Source organism: Balaenoptera borealis (genome assembly GCF_965194805.1).
Source record: "Balaenoptera borealis genome assembly, chromosome: 2".
Lineage (NCBI taxonomy): Eukaryota > Metazoa > Chordata > Mammalia > Artiodactyla > Balaenopteridae > Balaenoptera > Balaenoptera borealis.
The window spans coordinates 147,555,701-147,571,997 of record NC_138867.1 but is presented as its reverse complement, the minus strand read 5'-3'; the positions used below and the strand labels follow the sequence as shown (position 1 = coordinate 147,571,997).

Below are 16,297 nucleotides of genomic sequence, written 5' to 3'. Positions count from 1 at the left end.
TATGCATCTGTTAAATTCGGCAGAGGGAGAAACTGTTTGGACTTGGAAGCTATAGGAAAAACTTGTGGAGGAGTAAAATGGGTTTAGAATAGTATTTTCCATGAGGAGAGAAATGAGGGGAGTGCCTGTGGATTTTATCAGGAAAAGATCCAGAGTAGCAGTGCTTGCTAGGGAAGCAGAGCGGATGGGTTTACTCTGGGCTGTGCACGTTCTCTTCTCTGGACAGTAGAGAAGCTTCTGAGATAGGGCTATGATAATGATGCTATTTCTGTTACTCAGGAATCAGCGCTCTATAGTTTATCCAACTGAATAACTTTAGCCTGGTCAGCAGTGGAGACAACAGTCTCTCGTAAACCAAGGTTCCAAGGATGTCTAAACTGACCATATTCCCATGAATCTGAAACATTTGTTCCCTTGTTGCTTGCTCCAAGGAGATTTTTGAATATAAAATAAATGTTACATATAAAATAAACTTAAAATATATTTATCATCAAGTGTTTGACAAGATATATCCCAAAGGCAAAGATTCCAAAAACTTATGTCAAAACTTGCCAAGGTCCTAAGGTTTACAAGTTTATCATATTTACAGCTAGCTTTATTTACCTGTGATAATGGTGGACAATGAAATCCCCAAATTCATTTAAGATGCTCTCTTTTCGAATACTGTCCTAGTTACACAAGCATGCATGTGCACACACACACATACACAAGTACAAGGGGCAAAATTAACTAGATTAGCTTCCATTTCCATGATTTCCTCTGTTAGAAGTGGAAATGAAAACTGATATAAAGCAGTTGATCATGATCACCTCTTGCCTAAAAAAGAGTGTATTTGGTCTCCCATATTCTGAGAATGGCCCCTGCAATATTGCCATGGTAGCAGCATGCAGCTCCCAGCAGTTCCTTGTATAGTGTGACCTCTCCCCATGGTCGAAATTCATTAGACCAAGATGGGCCAGAGCCCGTTCTTTAGGAAGCTGGAACAAGAAGGAGAGGGTAGAGCCAGAGCATAATGGTTACAAATGTAAATTCTAAGTCTGCTAACCAGAACTGAATCGTCCCTCTGCCAGATGAATGGCCTTAGGTCATTTTCTTATTTTCTCTAATGCCCTAGTTGCCAATTTATAAAGTGGGGATCATGGAAATACTTATTTCACTTTCCTGTTGTGAGAAATGTCAACACAAGTGAACAGCTTACAAGATGTCTAGAGCAGCGGTCTCCAAACTTTTTGGCACCCAGGGACCGGTTTCGTGGAAGACAATTTTTCCACGGACCATGGTGGGTGAGGGGCAGGGGGATAGTTTAGGCGGTAATGCAAGCGATGGTTCAGGCGGGAATGGGAGCGATGGGGAGTGGCAGATGAAGTTTCGCTCGCTTGCCCGCTGCTCACCTCCTGCTGTGCGGCCTAGTTCCTAACAGGCCGCGGACTGGTATCGGTCCGCTGCCCGGGGGTTGGGGACCCCTAGTCTAGAGCACAGAAGTTCTCAGTAAACATTAAAAGTTATTGTCTCCCTTTTTTTTTTTTTTTTTTATCAACACAAATTTATATTAGATTTCTAGGTAGCTGGGAATGGAAAAAGTGCTATTTCTTTGGAAGGCTGGTAGGACAGAAAACCTGAAGAAAGTGAGAAAGTGGTCATAACTAAGCAAAACAAAAGAAGAAGGCAAAACAGAAGACTCCACAGAAAAGTGCCTGAACAAATAAGAAGCTCTGGTGAACACTTTGTTCAGGGTTCAGTGTTCTAGCCCACATCACTTGAGTGAAAATTCTCTCCAAGTTACCCTGTTCAATAGAGTAGGACCCTAGAGAATATGAGCCTTTTTCTGAAGACTGGGACAAAACATCCGTTATATTCCTAAATAAATATTGTACTGAAGCGTTCCCGCTTGCACCATTTATTACCGTCTGTGTGTGCTTTGATTTAATACATTTTAAGCGCTATGGAAAACAGGGCTGTATGACTGTGCTGCCTGGATATTTCTGTCAGAACCTAGTGCCCTGGGAATGTGAGGTTTGATTGCCAATTAATGGTTTTTAAAATAAAGTTAAGGAGTTGTCCTAATTTTGTTTTCTATTCCAGATAAAGTCAAATGCCTTGGGAGCTGTGGAGTCTCTAAGGACGGACAAGGCGAGTTCAAGTTGCTACCTAGCTGGGTCACTTTTCTCCTCTGGAAAATGTGGGTAATAATAACACTTAGCTAAAATGTTGGCAGGAGGATTAGAAGAAATATGATCAATAAAACCCTTAGCACAGTGCCTAACATATTGTAAGCATTCAATAGTGTTGAATGTTGTTATGGTTATTATTATTAATTAGATATTTTATTAGCACTCAGTTTAAAAACTACATTTCATGTCTTGAAAAATAGCTTTGTCATTCTGCCTTTTAATTTTGATAGCCTCTAAATCGTACTGCTCTTTCTTACGGATAATTCCCCAGTAATGTAGTTTAAATGATTAATCTTCTCAAAGTGGTAAGGTACAGTTTCTGCTTGTCACTTAGGAAACCAGTTGCAGACCTATGGCTAATTTGATCCCTTGATAGAACAATTCAAATATTGTCTTGTTCAAGAGTTTTAGGCAAAACAGTATCACTGGTTTAGACTCTGTTCCCTTCTTCCTACCTGATATTTGATCAAAGGCCGTAAATAAAAAGTAATTCATGATAATCTTAGGGTTAATGGTGTATCCAAAATCCTAGAGTGCATCTTTTCTCTAAGACAAAAGACATCATTGGTTCCTAAGATCATACTTAATCTGAACCAATAACTCAAAGGTATGCCAAATATTTTTAAGAGAAAACTTTTTGATTGCATGTGGCTTTATTTGGGCACTGTCCCTAACAACTTCTATCAAGCATCTACTCTTTGTGAGACATCATGCTAGGTGCCAGAGATAGAGAGAGAAAAGTTATTTATTATTATTATTAGGAGTAATATCATTATCAGTATGTGCTCTTTGTAATGCTTCATCCCCTCTCTCAGTGTTTCCATCTATGAGAAGAGAGCTTCACCAGTGTAAAACTTCCGAAAGTTCTCCTTTATCTCACACTCTTCTATTTGGGGAGGGGAGAGAGGAGGAATAATTTAATTTGACAGGAGAATTTGGAAGGAGAAATCAATCTTGCCTATCTCAGCCTCTTCCTCTTGTCTTCTGCATTTTGGATGCTGGCTGTCCATTAGGCTCACAAATGCAGCTGTGTTCCTCTATGCTAGAAGTTTTACATGGACAGTCTACACCCTCGCAGAGGGAAGCCAACACTGCCTGCTGATGGGGTGGGTTAATCTGACTGGTGTTTACACTCTGGAAACTCACTTGTCTGCAGATATGAGCCACCTTTTGCAATACCATCATTATTAGTAATAAAGATGATATTCTCATTTTCCATATCCCTTACACTGTGGCCTTATTTCTCAAAAGGTTCAGGATTCAGGTAAGAAAGAGGGTGTTATTTACTGAGTTTCAGAAGACCTTAATTTTTAAAAGATAATATAGACTCCTAAGCCTTTCACCAAATAAGTAGAAATTCAACACTTACTGTAAAACAGCAATGCACTGTTACTGTGAGGGATGCAAAACAAGAGTGCCTTTATGTTTTTTGGCATCACTTTAGGAAAATAAGATATTTATGTAAGATAAATAACTTTACAAAGCAGTGTGCAAAAGCTAAATTGTACTTTACAGTCAATAAATGTGATTATAATGCAGAAAGGAAAAGTTAACTTGTTATTGGATTAATTAAAAAAAAAGTTTTCATCAAGCATTTGGGTCCTGATTAGGGCTTTTGTGGAAATACAGAATTTAGATGGGTGGAGAATAGAGGAAATTTCCACAAAGAGTGCATGGCATGATAAAGGGTTCAGAGGCAAAATAATAATAGCTACTATTTATTGAGCGCCATCAATAGACCATTATTTACATATCTCATTTAAAATTCCTAACAGTCTTACAAGGATAGGTAATTATAATAATATACCCACTTTAGAGACTTTGAGCCTTACAACCTTAACTGATTTGCCCAAGGTCATGCTGCTGTTAGTGATGAATTTGAATTCAGCCAGCCTGAATCCTAGAGCCAATCCTGCTAACCCCCAGTGTTATGCCTCACAGAAAGTAGTACTAACGTAAATGACTAAATAGTAAATATTGGGAACAAGTGAGGTCTAGTGGTAAATCGTGTATGGATTGTATGGGATACAGGAAGAGGAGTTTAAATTTGACTTTAAACTTGACTAGGATCTATTAAATGTTCTTGATTAGAAAAGTAGCATGAGAGAATAGGGTGGTGGAAAGACTGAGTTCCAATATGGGAGAATCACAATAGGTCCTCAGACCGCAATCAATCTAGCAAAAATAATTGTATCACACAGTATTTCAATAAATGTGGTCTACAGACTGACCACACTGACAAAATGAATTGCCAGAGGAATAAATCCACAATTATGGCTAACTTTTATATTTCTATTTCTTACATAATAATAATGGCTGACATTTGTTGAGTGCTCATGATACGCCAATGATTTTTAAGTGCTTTTCATGTATTAATTTGTTTAATACTTGTGATAACCCCATGAAGTATTATTATGATTACTCCCATTTTACATCTGAAGAAACTGAGGCAGAGACATATTAAGCAACTTCCCCAAGGATACACTCTTATAAGTGGAGGAGCTGGGATTATAAACCCAGGCATTCTGGTTCAGAGATCTGTCTTCTTACCTAGCACTCTGCTGTCTCTCATATGCTCCACTGACTCTAATTTGTACAGTTGGTGCATTTCATAACCTCTCTTATCCTAAGCCAGCATTTCCCAATGTATGACTCACAGACTGTCAACAAGTATCACTTGAAGGAAAGGGTTTTGGACAAATACGATTGGAACACACTAGATTAAATGCAGTTAAACGGTTTACCTTACCTCAGGGCTGGTCAGAGCTTTAACCCTGCCAAGCTGGGTGCCCTGTGAATTTCCACCCTTTGGGAAATGCTGGTCTAAATTGATATTTTCTGTAACTTTTATTCTGAATCATCTGAGCTACTATGAAATCAGAAGACTTTAATGTTAAGGTGGTATCAACAAAAAGGCATTTCAAAAATAGTATTTAATTAATATATCTTCAAAATATCCATAACGATGTATCTTCACGGCCTCTTTATGATTTTTTGCTTATACAGGAGCTTGGCTGTTCTGAGTTCAGAAATATTATACAATATCTGCAGAGCTCTACGGATTTACCAACTCCCATCAGACAGAAGAGAAATTCATGTTAGTTCATTTGGGTTGGGAAAAGAGAGAACAGGTATGTATTCATTTTATTCTCACTCTTGGTAATAATTTAACGATTGCCTTTTGCAATGAAGCTGAACCTTTCCCACAGGTGTTATTTCATTCTCTGTCTAATTCTGGTCAAGTATTCATTCAGCTTTTAAACACATTTCTCCTTTTTAACCAAAAATAATTCAGCAATTGCAGTGTTTATGGCTGTTTTATAATAGCTGTGGCTAGCCAGAAACCTAGCATCCTTCAATCAGTATGTCCTCCTAACTAAAATATAAGGTAATTCACAGTACTTGTCTCGCAGAACATAAACCAAGGCAAAGGAATAATTTCAGGGATGGAACAAAAGAAGACTGCAGTGGTTGATAACCATAATAGGCCTGGTCTGGAAAGTAAATGGGTATTTTCTATTACATAAATATTATATGTATTACATGTTACATATTGTGCACACAGAGAGACACAAAGATATAGCCAAGGCATCGCGAGCTGCTTCCTAAATACCTAATCTATATTTTTTCTTTCAAAAGTTAAATTTAGAAAATACCCCAGAAAAACCAAAAATGCAGTCACTTACCATATCATGGTCCGAAACGGGTCCGAAACTGGTGACGAAGATGTCAGTCTTCACTTCAGTTACACGCTCTAATGAAGCAGGAAATTGGGACAGTGAATGTCTATCAACAGCCCTTATTAGATCTCACCACCGCAAACTCACACCCAAATGGGAAATTTATAGGCTTTGATTAGCTATTTCTAAAATTAGTCCACTGTGTAGTCCTGATAATTTACTGCTTACACATGAAATTTCACAGTGAATATCTTTCAATGAAAAAACGGAGCCTAAATATGCCACTTTGGGAGACAGATTTTATGGAGAGGTCAGATGATGCTTAATGAATTCTTTAAGAATAGACACACTTTCCTGAATGATACCAAGCCATTTCATATTATAATAAAAATATGTTAGCGTATGGATATGGTTTGAGCTTAAATAGTCTTATACAGCTCTCCAGATGCTCCAGGTACTTCGGCTACTCTTGGGAAGTATATAGTGTACTGTAGTGAGCTTTATTAACTGTTTAAGGACTCAAGGGTATGTTTTATAAATGATTGCTTTCTGGCACTAAATCATAACTTAATTATCCAAATTACTCCCTGGGAAAAAAAAATCTGACAACCTATATAAGTTTCTTCAGTTTTGAGGATGAGAAGAACATATTACGGTACAGCAAAAGTTCATTTAATAGATTCCATTTCAAGCTCAATGAGATTTTATGTTATTGGTCTCTGAGGCATATATTTCAACCAATAAAACATATGTATTATAGTTTGGTGACAACTCAACACAGATATTTTCAAGGAAATACAGTCACTCACCAAAAAAAAAAAGAAAAAAATTTTGCCTGTATAAAAGGAAACACTTTGTTAAGAGGTGAAAATGAAAAAAGATGACTCCGTAATTTTCAACTTTAGCTCTGAGATATAACAGTCCAGTATTTTAAGCAATCCCTTTCATTTATCAGGACATTTGTATCTTTGGTATAGGACATTAAAAAGGTGATCCAATACATGCAATAAGAATTCTTTTGAAAATCAAAACTTTTATCCCTTAGCAATTCACTTTTAAACAGTTAATACTTTCAATATAAATTTGGCTCAACAAATGATATAATAATTTTGAGGTGGAGATAGTCGCCTCAATAACCAATCTAATATTTTTAGGCCATTTCCCCCCCAACAATTTGACTGGCTCCAAAATGCTTAAATGAGCCCCCTGACATAATAGTTATGTGGGGTTTACTGTTTAACGCTTCGAAATAGAGGAGGTAGTTTGAGACAAAGAGAACAGAGATATGTTTTTAGAACTCATTTCCAGCCTCAGCTTTAACATCCAACATCCTGCAGCAACTGCGTCGCTTAAGAAGAGCAGCTGTCAGCAATAAGTCTCAGCTGTAATAACCACTTGCCTCTCATACCAGTCCCCCTTCTCACCCCTTCCAGCAGTCACTTCCCCAGTGTATACATCTCTCTACTGCACACTCTCTTTCCATATATATATATTTTTTACTAGACTGATTCTTTTCTTAGTTTAAATATCTGTTATTTCTTAAGACTCCATCAAGAGCTCACACTTTATTAGAATGTCAGGAATGACTTTCAATTAAAAACCATAATGAAAAGAAAATATATGCTATCTAGTCACAAAAGCTAGAATCTATCTTATTAATTGAGCTCACTTTCATCTTTCTCTTTCAAGATTTCCCCTTCTAGATCAAGCGAAAAACCTCATTTTGTTCCCAAGTTTGAGTTTTGGTTCTCTCCAGATTATAAACTATAAGATTTATGGTGAATATCTTACAGATTTGAGTGACACTTATGGAATTAAAATTATGTCCTTTCTTTCATTTTTATTTTTACGGCAGAGATCTGTCATTAAATGCATAATCATTTGGGAAATATACACGAATCTCAGTTTGCACACTTGCAAGTGCTTGGTGGTGCGGGATGGTTCTCTTGGACTCCTTTATCACTATTATCCATTTCGGGGGTGTGAGGAGGGTATAATTTCTGCACTTTAAGGTAACTCCCCAAGGTAGCTAGCTTTACAAAACTTGGCTTACCAGATGTTTTAGGGGCAACCAATCTTTTTTTTTTTTTAAATGCTGGAGAGGGTGTGAAGAAAAGGGAACCCTCCTACACTGTTGGTGGGAATGTAAATTGGTACAGCCACTATGGAGAACAGTATGGAGGTTCCTTAAAAAACTAAAAATAGAGCTACCATATGATCCAGCAGAGAAATCCATAATTCAAAAATATACATGCACCCCAATGTTCATAGCAGCACTATTTATAATAGCCAGGACATGGAAGCAACATAAATGCCCATCAATAGAGGAGTGGATAAAGAAGATGTGGTACATATATACAATGGAATATTACTCAGCCATGAAAAGAATGAAATAATGCCATTTGCAGCAACATGGATGGACCTACAGATTGTCATACTGAGTGAAGTAAGTCAGACAGAAAAAGACAAATACCATATATCACCTATATGTGGAATCTAAAAAATAGGGTACAAACTTATTTACAAAACAGAAATAGAGTTACAGATGTAGAAAACAAACTTATGGTTACCAGGGGGTAAGGTGGGGGAGGGACAAATTGGGAGATTGTGATTGACACATACACACCACAAATCTGTTTTATCTAGCATGATAAAATGCTCTGAAGAAGTGAGCTATCCACTTGCCAAATATATGGACTATTTCCCTCTGGTGATTTTAGATTGTTAGCAGATGATTCCATCTTTAACTTGTGGGGGTAAGATAATCAGAAGAGGAGAACACTCACTTTCTATATTTTCCCTTCTAATATATTTCCCTTGTCACACATCCAAACAGTTTTCTTTGATTTGTCATCAGCTGTTAGTAAGTATGCAGTAGAGCAAGAAGTTTCCATTGCTGTAAAACTCTGCTTATTACGTATGCCTCCGAAAGATTTGTCTTGGACATTAGCATGCTAATGTCTCTAAGAAACCATGTTTTAAATAAATGTGGTCAACATCATCTACCCCTGTGTTTCCCAAACTTACTTGGGAATGCTACTCTAAAACATTGCAAAAGCTTTAGGGTAAGCATGAGGCCCATATAACATATTATGTTGTTTATAAAAAATTTTAAAAGTTCATAGTATAAGTTCAGAAACTTCAGAAAAATATTTTTAAAAATTTAAATTCCCTGAAATACCACCTTCCACATAAATCCACTGTTAATATCTTGATGTATTCCCTTACATATTTTTTTCTATTCAAATATATACTTAATGATTATCCTCAAACCACATTCTCACTCAGTTGAGTACAGTCTCAGAGACAAGGAATAGGATCCTTTGACCAAAGTGTGTCTTTCACTCCAGCTCACCAGGGAGTCCGTGAGTGGCATGTGAAGTCGTTCTGCTTTAAGATAGAAAGTTTATAATCTGGAGTGCAAAGGTTCAAGATAGAGGGTTGTTGTGAATCAACTTCAACCAAACTGTAAATAGAGGCATGGTTAACTTGCTTTTTTGACAAAGAAATGGTGGTTTGAAATCAAGTGCTCTTCAGGTGTACCAGGCTTAAATGGAAGATGAGCTCATACCTATGTGCTTTGGCTGAGAGCTAGGGCAATTGCTGAGGAAACTTATTTTTTCCCAATTCCAGAAAAACTTTGTCATCCCCCCCGCCAACATGAAATCCCTGTTGTAGGGGGATATATATATATAATATACATATATAATTTATTATTTAAGGAACATTGAAACAGAATTTAAATCACGTGCTCTAATACTAGACTTTATTGACTTAGCATTAGACTCTGAAGTGTTATTAGAAATACCTATAAAGTACTCAAGGCCTTTCTATGGGTCACATGAGGAAAAGTCAAAATATTTTTATGCTTCGATATATTCTATTTAAGAGCATACAGCATGAGTCAGGAACTTCTGATGAAGTTCAGCTAGGAAGATTATACACCTAGCCAAAGTTAAACATGAATGAACCTCTTATGTAATGAGGAAATTGTATGCAAGTGGAAATCAATTAAAATAACTCAGTTGGAAGAAATGTTCAGAGAGTAGATTAATCAGCAAATAATTTTTTTCAATCAAATATTTTCATCACAATAATCCTTCTCTGTCCAATGTAAAAAAATCAAGATTCTTTCAAATTAGTATAACTGAATACACATGTTCAAGTTTTCAAAGGATAAAGATAGAATGAAATTATATAAAATGAGATTATGATGATGATGGTTGTTATTGCAGTGACTAAGAATATCTTAAGATAGTACATCAATGTAAATGAAGTTTATGATGATAAATTAATTAAAATCAGTCTTTGAACAAGCACACTCTTCAAAGACATGTTTTACATACAACATATATATATATAATTTATATAACATATATGAGCACACACACATATATGTACACAAACACACATATATGTATACATATATATACACACTATATTATATCCCTCTATAACAGCTAGACAGCAGTAAATCTGTTTTTACTGGGGATTTCCTACAATGTTGATATCCTGCTGATAAGTATTGAAGTAACAGATGTTTTGAAGTGATAATTCAAAAAGATGATTAGTGCTTGAGGCAGAAATGAGAAAAGCAGTGCAGTATAGTGAGTAATAAGCACATTGGATTAAGAGTCAAAACACTTGGATTTTAACTTTGATTTTCCTAGAGAACAAGCTGTGTGACTTTAGGTACAGTCCTTTAATGTCCCTGAGACTGTTTCATCACTTCTTCAATGAAGAAATAATACCCGCAAAGCCAACTCCATTGCCTTAGAGTGAGGGTCAAATAAGATTGTAATGCGAAAAACACTTTGAGATGTATTTACTGGGTACATTAATTTAGTCAACAAATGTTTACTGAGCATTTTCTATGTGCCAGGAAGGCACTGTTCTAGGTAATAGTAATATTGATACATTGGTGAGCAAAAGTACAATTGCTCCTTTTCTTCTGTAGCATATCTCACAATCTTAGGTAAAACATATTTTAGGTAAATAGGTTAGAAACATAGATAGATAGGTAGGTAGGTAGATAGATAGGAAGAATTACATACGTAGTTGTGTACGAACACATATGCACAAACTATACTAGTTAATGTCAGATCATTATAAATGTTCTGAAAGAGTGTCTTTGAAGAGATGACATTTGAACTGCAACCTAAAAGGTGAGAAAAATTCAAGGATGAACAGAGACAGGGAAAGACATTTCAGGGAGAGGAAAGAATAAGGCAAAGATCTGAGGTGAGAATAGATGCGCTTGACTTAAGAAACAGAAAGTCCAGTACATCTGGAGCTTGGTGATCCTGATGATCACGGTACAAGATGACACTCTAGAGGAAAGAGGGGTCACACCTAAAGAGCTTCTTATAGAAGCAGCTGACCTTTGTTCTAATGCAATAAGAAGTCTTTGGGTAATGAAGCAAAGGAATGTTACTTGCAGTTTAAGAGGACAGCTGATGTGTGAAGAGTGGATTTTAAGAGTGACTGTAATTTTAAAAATAATGGAAGAGGGAATCAATAGTGAAGAATGGTAGGTGGTGTTTTCTTAGGAATCCCTATTACAACAATTTATTTAATATGGCATTGGCCCTATTTTCACTGGAAATGCTGTCTATTGAGGAACTCAGAATAATATTCACTGGTCCCAGTTCCGTGTACTCAGAACTTATGAAGGAGGTTTATTGCCTCCTTCAAACTACTTTGCTTCTATTAATTCACAGAGGCAGTCACTATATGGAGAATGAATTGGCTAACATTAGTCATCATAATAAAGTATTTCTTAAAACCCTGCTTTGAAATGGTCCTGTTTGGAAATTGAAAATATCCTGAGCTCCCTACATAACCATCAGTTTATACTCCTGGATGGGACAATGTCTCAGCTCCCTGCCAGTCTGCCTGGAGCAACATTTTTTGCTCCTTGTCCTTCATTTCCATTCCCTTAATTCTTTAGAATAGTTGGCAATTTTCCCCTCCCTGATAACGTAGAGCAACTTAATGTTGGTGATATTCAGCTACTAAACCTGGATATGGGGTAGAAAATCACATTTCGAGGTGTCTAACCAATTCCTGGTCCTTTGTGTTTTCAGATTCCAAGAACTCAGATGATACAAGAATCTCCCAGGGAAAAAAAGGTAAAGTTTATTACAGGAGACATTTATTTCATCTCGATTGAGAATTTGCCTCCTTCCCTCCTTATATCATGGCATTTTCTATTGGGAGAGAGCAAAGCTGTAGAGAAGAATGTGATTGCTGTGTTGGAGGAATAGGTTTCTTTTGGTCTGTAGAAGTCTTGATCAAAATTGCCTAACCTGCAGTAGCTTTAAGGTATCCTACTTTCTGTTCCTATTATTGAATTTTAATTATATGAGAATAATAATATAATATCATTATATATTATATATATATTATGGAGGGATATGGCATCCACTTAGGACTCGGTTTTAAGTTTTTCAAAATGGCAGAGTCCATGACTATTAACAATGAGATTCTTACCTCAGAAACATTACAAACACTCTTTTTCAAATAAAGAACTCAAGTTCAGGTTGCAAAAAAAAATCATATACAGAAAAAATATATATGTATATTTTTTAATATTTCACATTGGTTCTAGAATCAAGATAGGAAATGGAAACTATATAAAAAGTCCAAAAGTAACTGCACAAAATATAAACTGCAGCTGTTTACTAATAATTTGGCCTTTATAACTTCAGCAAAATCTCAGTGGCTACATTTTATCTTAGGAAATGCTTGGCAAGATGATTTATATACAATAGGAAAAGATGGAAGGAGAAAGTTTCTAAATATGCTAGAACATTCCTCTGGGCATCTCAGTTGGATTCATTAGATGAGCTGGCTTCATGAGCTGACTGGATTTCTCAGCCAGTAAAGGTTAAAAGGTGTTCTCTGTTCATTTTAACAATTCCTCTTGGGTTTTTGGTAACTGCTTTTTCTCTAAAATTCAACTGAATTATAGAATGTCTAGATATAGTATTTCAGTGGAAATAGATTGCATTATGCCAAAGTCTGAGCATCTGCTCCACACCTTGCATTAAAAGCACCAGATACACCTATAGAAAATTCAAAAAGAAGAGTTCCAGAGTAGAATTTCAAAAGCTGATACGAAAAGCCATTATCTGGTAAAGAAAATGTAACAACAACAATAAAAAAATATTGGATAAATCTAACCTTTTTAAATTTGGGTGGGCGTATTGTCAGTAATTTAGAATCTTTTTATTTTATTGAAGGCAAACACATTGTGACACAGATATCTTGCCCTGTAAATTTTAGAAATTCTGGCTTTTTAATATAAATACAAAATGTGTGTTTTAAGTTAGGTGAACATGAATAAAATGGTTGCCTCTGATCTCAACATCACACAGGATACAAAAACATAATGAAAGATCACATGAATATCAGATATCATCTTGAGATAGAACAAAGTCTAGTCACCTAAAGTTTAGAGTTGCACAAAATTTCACAAGTTAATCTGATTTTTTTTCTCCAGAACACTCTTAGTTTCCCACCTTTACTTATTTTGACCTAAAGAAACATAACCCAATATCCCAAGCTAATTCCCCAAGGAGCCCGTACCGCCTTGCCAGTAGCACTCATATCCAACCCAGTCTCCTTGCCTTGTTGGAGATGCTTATATCTTAAAGCTAAGATTTCTGGCAATAATTGGGCTAAATGAAGTCTAAAAGGTCGCATACAGGCATAAAAAATCAAAAATTGGGAAAATTAAGAAGTCTGCTTTGAAGCATAGATTGTTTGTTAAATAGTATGTCTTGCTAAAATACCTTGAGAGAAAAATCCCAGCTACATTCCAGTCACAAATACTCACCTAACTGATAGCTTCAATTAAGTAAAATCTAAAACAAACAAAAAAATTCCCCCCAATTCTATAACACTTCTAGGAGAAAGAAGAAAATCTTAACTAAATGTGTTAAGCATCTAGTAGGAATAAAGCCCATTCTCTACCTACATTCCTACCTACCTGTTTACTTATTTACTTCTCCCCCCATCCATCTGGGTTTGTCACATGATGAGTACACACGTGCACTCTTTCAAAAGAAAGAGAGATGTAGCCTGTATATATGGTGTGGCAGAACGGAAGGGAAAGATGTCACTGGAAGGGCATTACTTCTTAAAAATCTGAAAACTTTCTTCAGAATGTAGTTTTGGATCTATGTTTCTGGATTTTTCTTACTCCCTCTCCCAGAGTGCAGGGAAAGCCAAAATGATGGTGGCTGAAATTTTACCCAGATAGGTGCAATTCAGGGGGAGCATCATTTAATTTTTTAGGAAGTTGGAGAAAATTCAGGCTTCTTTCGTTTATTAGATTCAGAGTCAATAAGGAGAAACCTTGAGGAAATGGATTTTCTCAGAAGGTGGTTGGTTTGGTCTTGATTTAAAACGAAAAGAGGAATCTTGATTAACCAAGGAACACCCGAGCCTACCCATCCTCCTACCACAGCTGCCTTTTCCATTTTCTCTAAGTTGCTCTCCTTCGCCTTCTCCAGCCCTCTCACTTTTCTCTGTTCTTTCTCCTTATTTTCAATACCCTCTTTTGCTCTCCTTTCTTCTGTAACCTTTTCTTTCTTCTCTTGCCACTTTTTTTTTTTTTTCTGGATTTTACCTCCTCCCCTCTCTCAACCATTTTATTCTTCTCTAGTGACCATGCTTTAGGCAAGAGCTTTTCAAATTCTTCAGGCCCTGGTTGCAAGGAAGAACCAGCCCTCCACATCTTGCCCTCAAAGAAAGAGATATTAAATGAGAATGAATCCAACAATCACTGACAGTTTCGATTTGTATTTTCTGAGTACTGACTATTTCAATTCAAGTCTATTTAAAGGTTTCTTCATTAATTTTATACTTAAAATATGAACTTGCCAACATATTTTTCTGTTTACATCCCTGAATAGAGTATATTATTAGAATTCCACACAGTCTATCCTTTTTAGTTCTTTTATCTCATTTAAAAAGATAAGTGTCTTCCAGGATATCTCTCTTTATGTTGCCCTTTTCTTTCTACTTTCTCAGGATTGCTCTTGACCCTGAAAAGATAGCCTTTTTAAATAGTGTTACAATATCTGCAACTGATTCCTATCATCTGGATGAACCATGTTATATATCTGTTTTCTTAGTTATTGGATCCAGGGTGTACATCTCCAAAGAATAATGTTACACTTTTGGATGCTGTGTTTCTGAAAAACAGGTCATGATGAATCTGCATGTACAAGAGTTTCTTACATTAGTCTCAAGTCTTAGCTTATCACATTTCTATATTTTCTCAAGACATTCAGAACAAAATATCCCTGCCTTCTGCACAATGTTGTTATTTTTATAAAACCAGACTTTTATCACAATAAAGAAGAGAGTGGGCTCCTATCTCTTGCGAGAGAAGATTATCCCAGCTGTGATCATGAACCTTCTAAGAGGAAATTTTTACCGCCTTATAAGCTAATGATAATCTTTCACGTATTGCCTCTACATAGTTTTTACATCTGAAAGCAAACGGATCATGTAAAAAAATCCATTTTTATAATGGAGAGCTACTAGAATGCATGTCATACTTAGCTTACCAGAAATCTATGATAAAGAAATAAAATTAAATAATTTTGCAGAAATATATATATTAGATAATTTCAATTTATAGCATCCAAAAATCATGGTGTTAACATTTTGCTCTATTCTGTAGCTGATTATGTTTTATGAAACATCTAAAATCTGTGCTTAATATTTAAGATGTTTTCTGAAGACAGATAAACATTCTCAAAATGTATTTAAACGTGTTAATGATTCTGGAGATATATGTAGTAAACACATGCTATATATGTAATAAACACATGCCATTATATCCCTTAAGACTGAAAAAGCATGCCAAAAAAATGATAAACATTTAGTTAGTATTAAAGTTTTTTCATAAATCTCAAATCCATCAGATTTAATTGCAGTATGCTCCAGGATGATACATAAAATAGAAATAGAGGAAACTATTTGGGCTACTTTTTAATTTGTTTTCATGTCTATCATAATCTCAAAATCACTGTTTCCAGAAATCATAAATATCAGAAAAATCATCTTTAGCAAAAATTAAAGCATATCCATTCTCTTTGATTTTCCTGAGCCCTTGAATTCTCTATTACTGTAGCATATTATATCCATTTCAATTAAAAAGAATATATCCTGTCTATATTTAGCCAACTACTATTTCTGTTCTTTAAATATCTATTTTTGTTATTTTGAGGGATTAAGTAGGTAATAAAGTAGATTCCACCAAAACTGCAGCCTGAATTAATGTAGTTGTTTCTGTTAATAAATCCACCATTATCTTGAGTCTTGAAAATTAGCTTTTCGACCCATTCTTAGTCTATATTATACATCCTCAAGGTCTGTGGCTCTCCAAGACATAGGTATGCATATGAGGAGTAGGTGAAATGCTTCCTG

At 35.7% G+C, this 16,297-nt stretch overlaps 1 protein-coding gene across 2 annotated transcripts in view; it reads right to left on the bottom strand.

The window, feature by feature from the left end:
• The window catches only part of GABRA1 (gamma-aminobutyric acid type A receptor subunit alpha1), a 63,414-nt gene that overhangs the window by 35,116 nt on the left and 12,001 nt on the right, over positions 1–16,297 (bottom strand). For both annotated transcript variants that reach the window (XM_082378772.1, XM_082378773.1), the window contains exon 5: positions 5,858–5,925. In XM_082378772.1, coding sequence (XP_082234898.1) covers positions 5,858–5,925 — 68 coding nt within the window. The remainder of the gene's footprint in view (positions 1–5,857; positions 5,926–16,297) is intronic.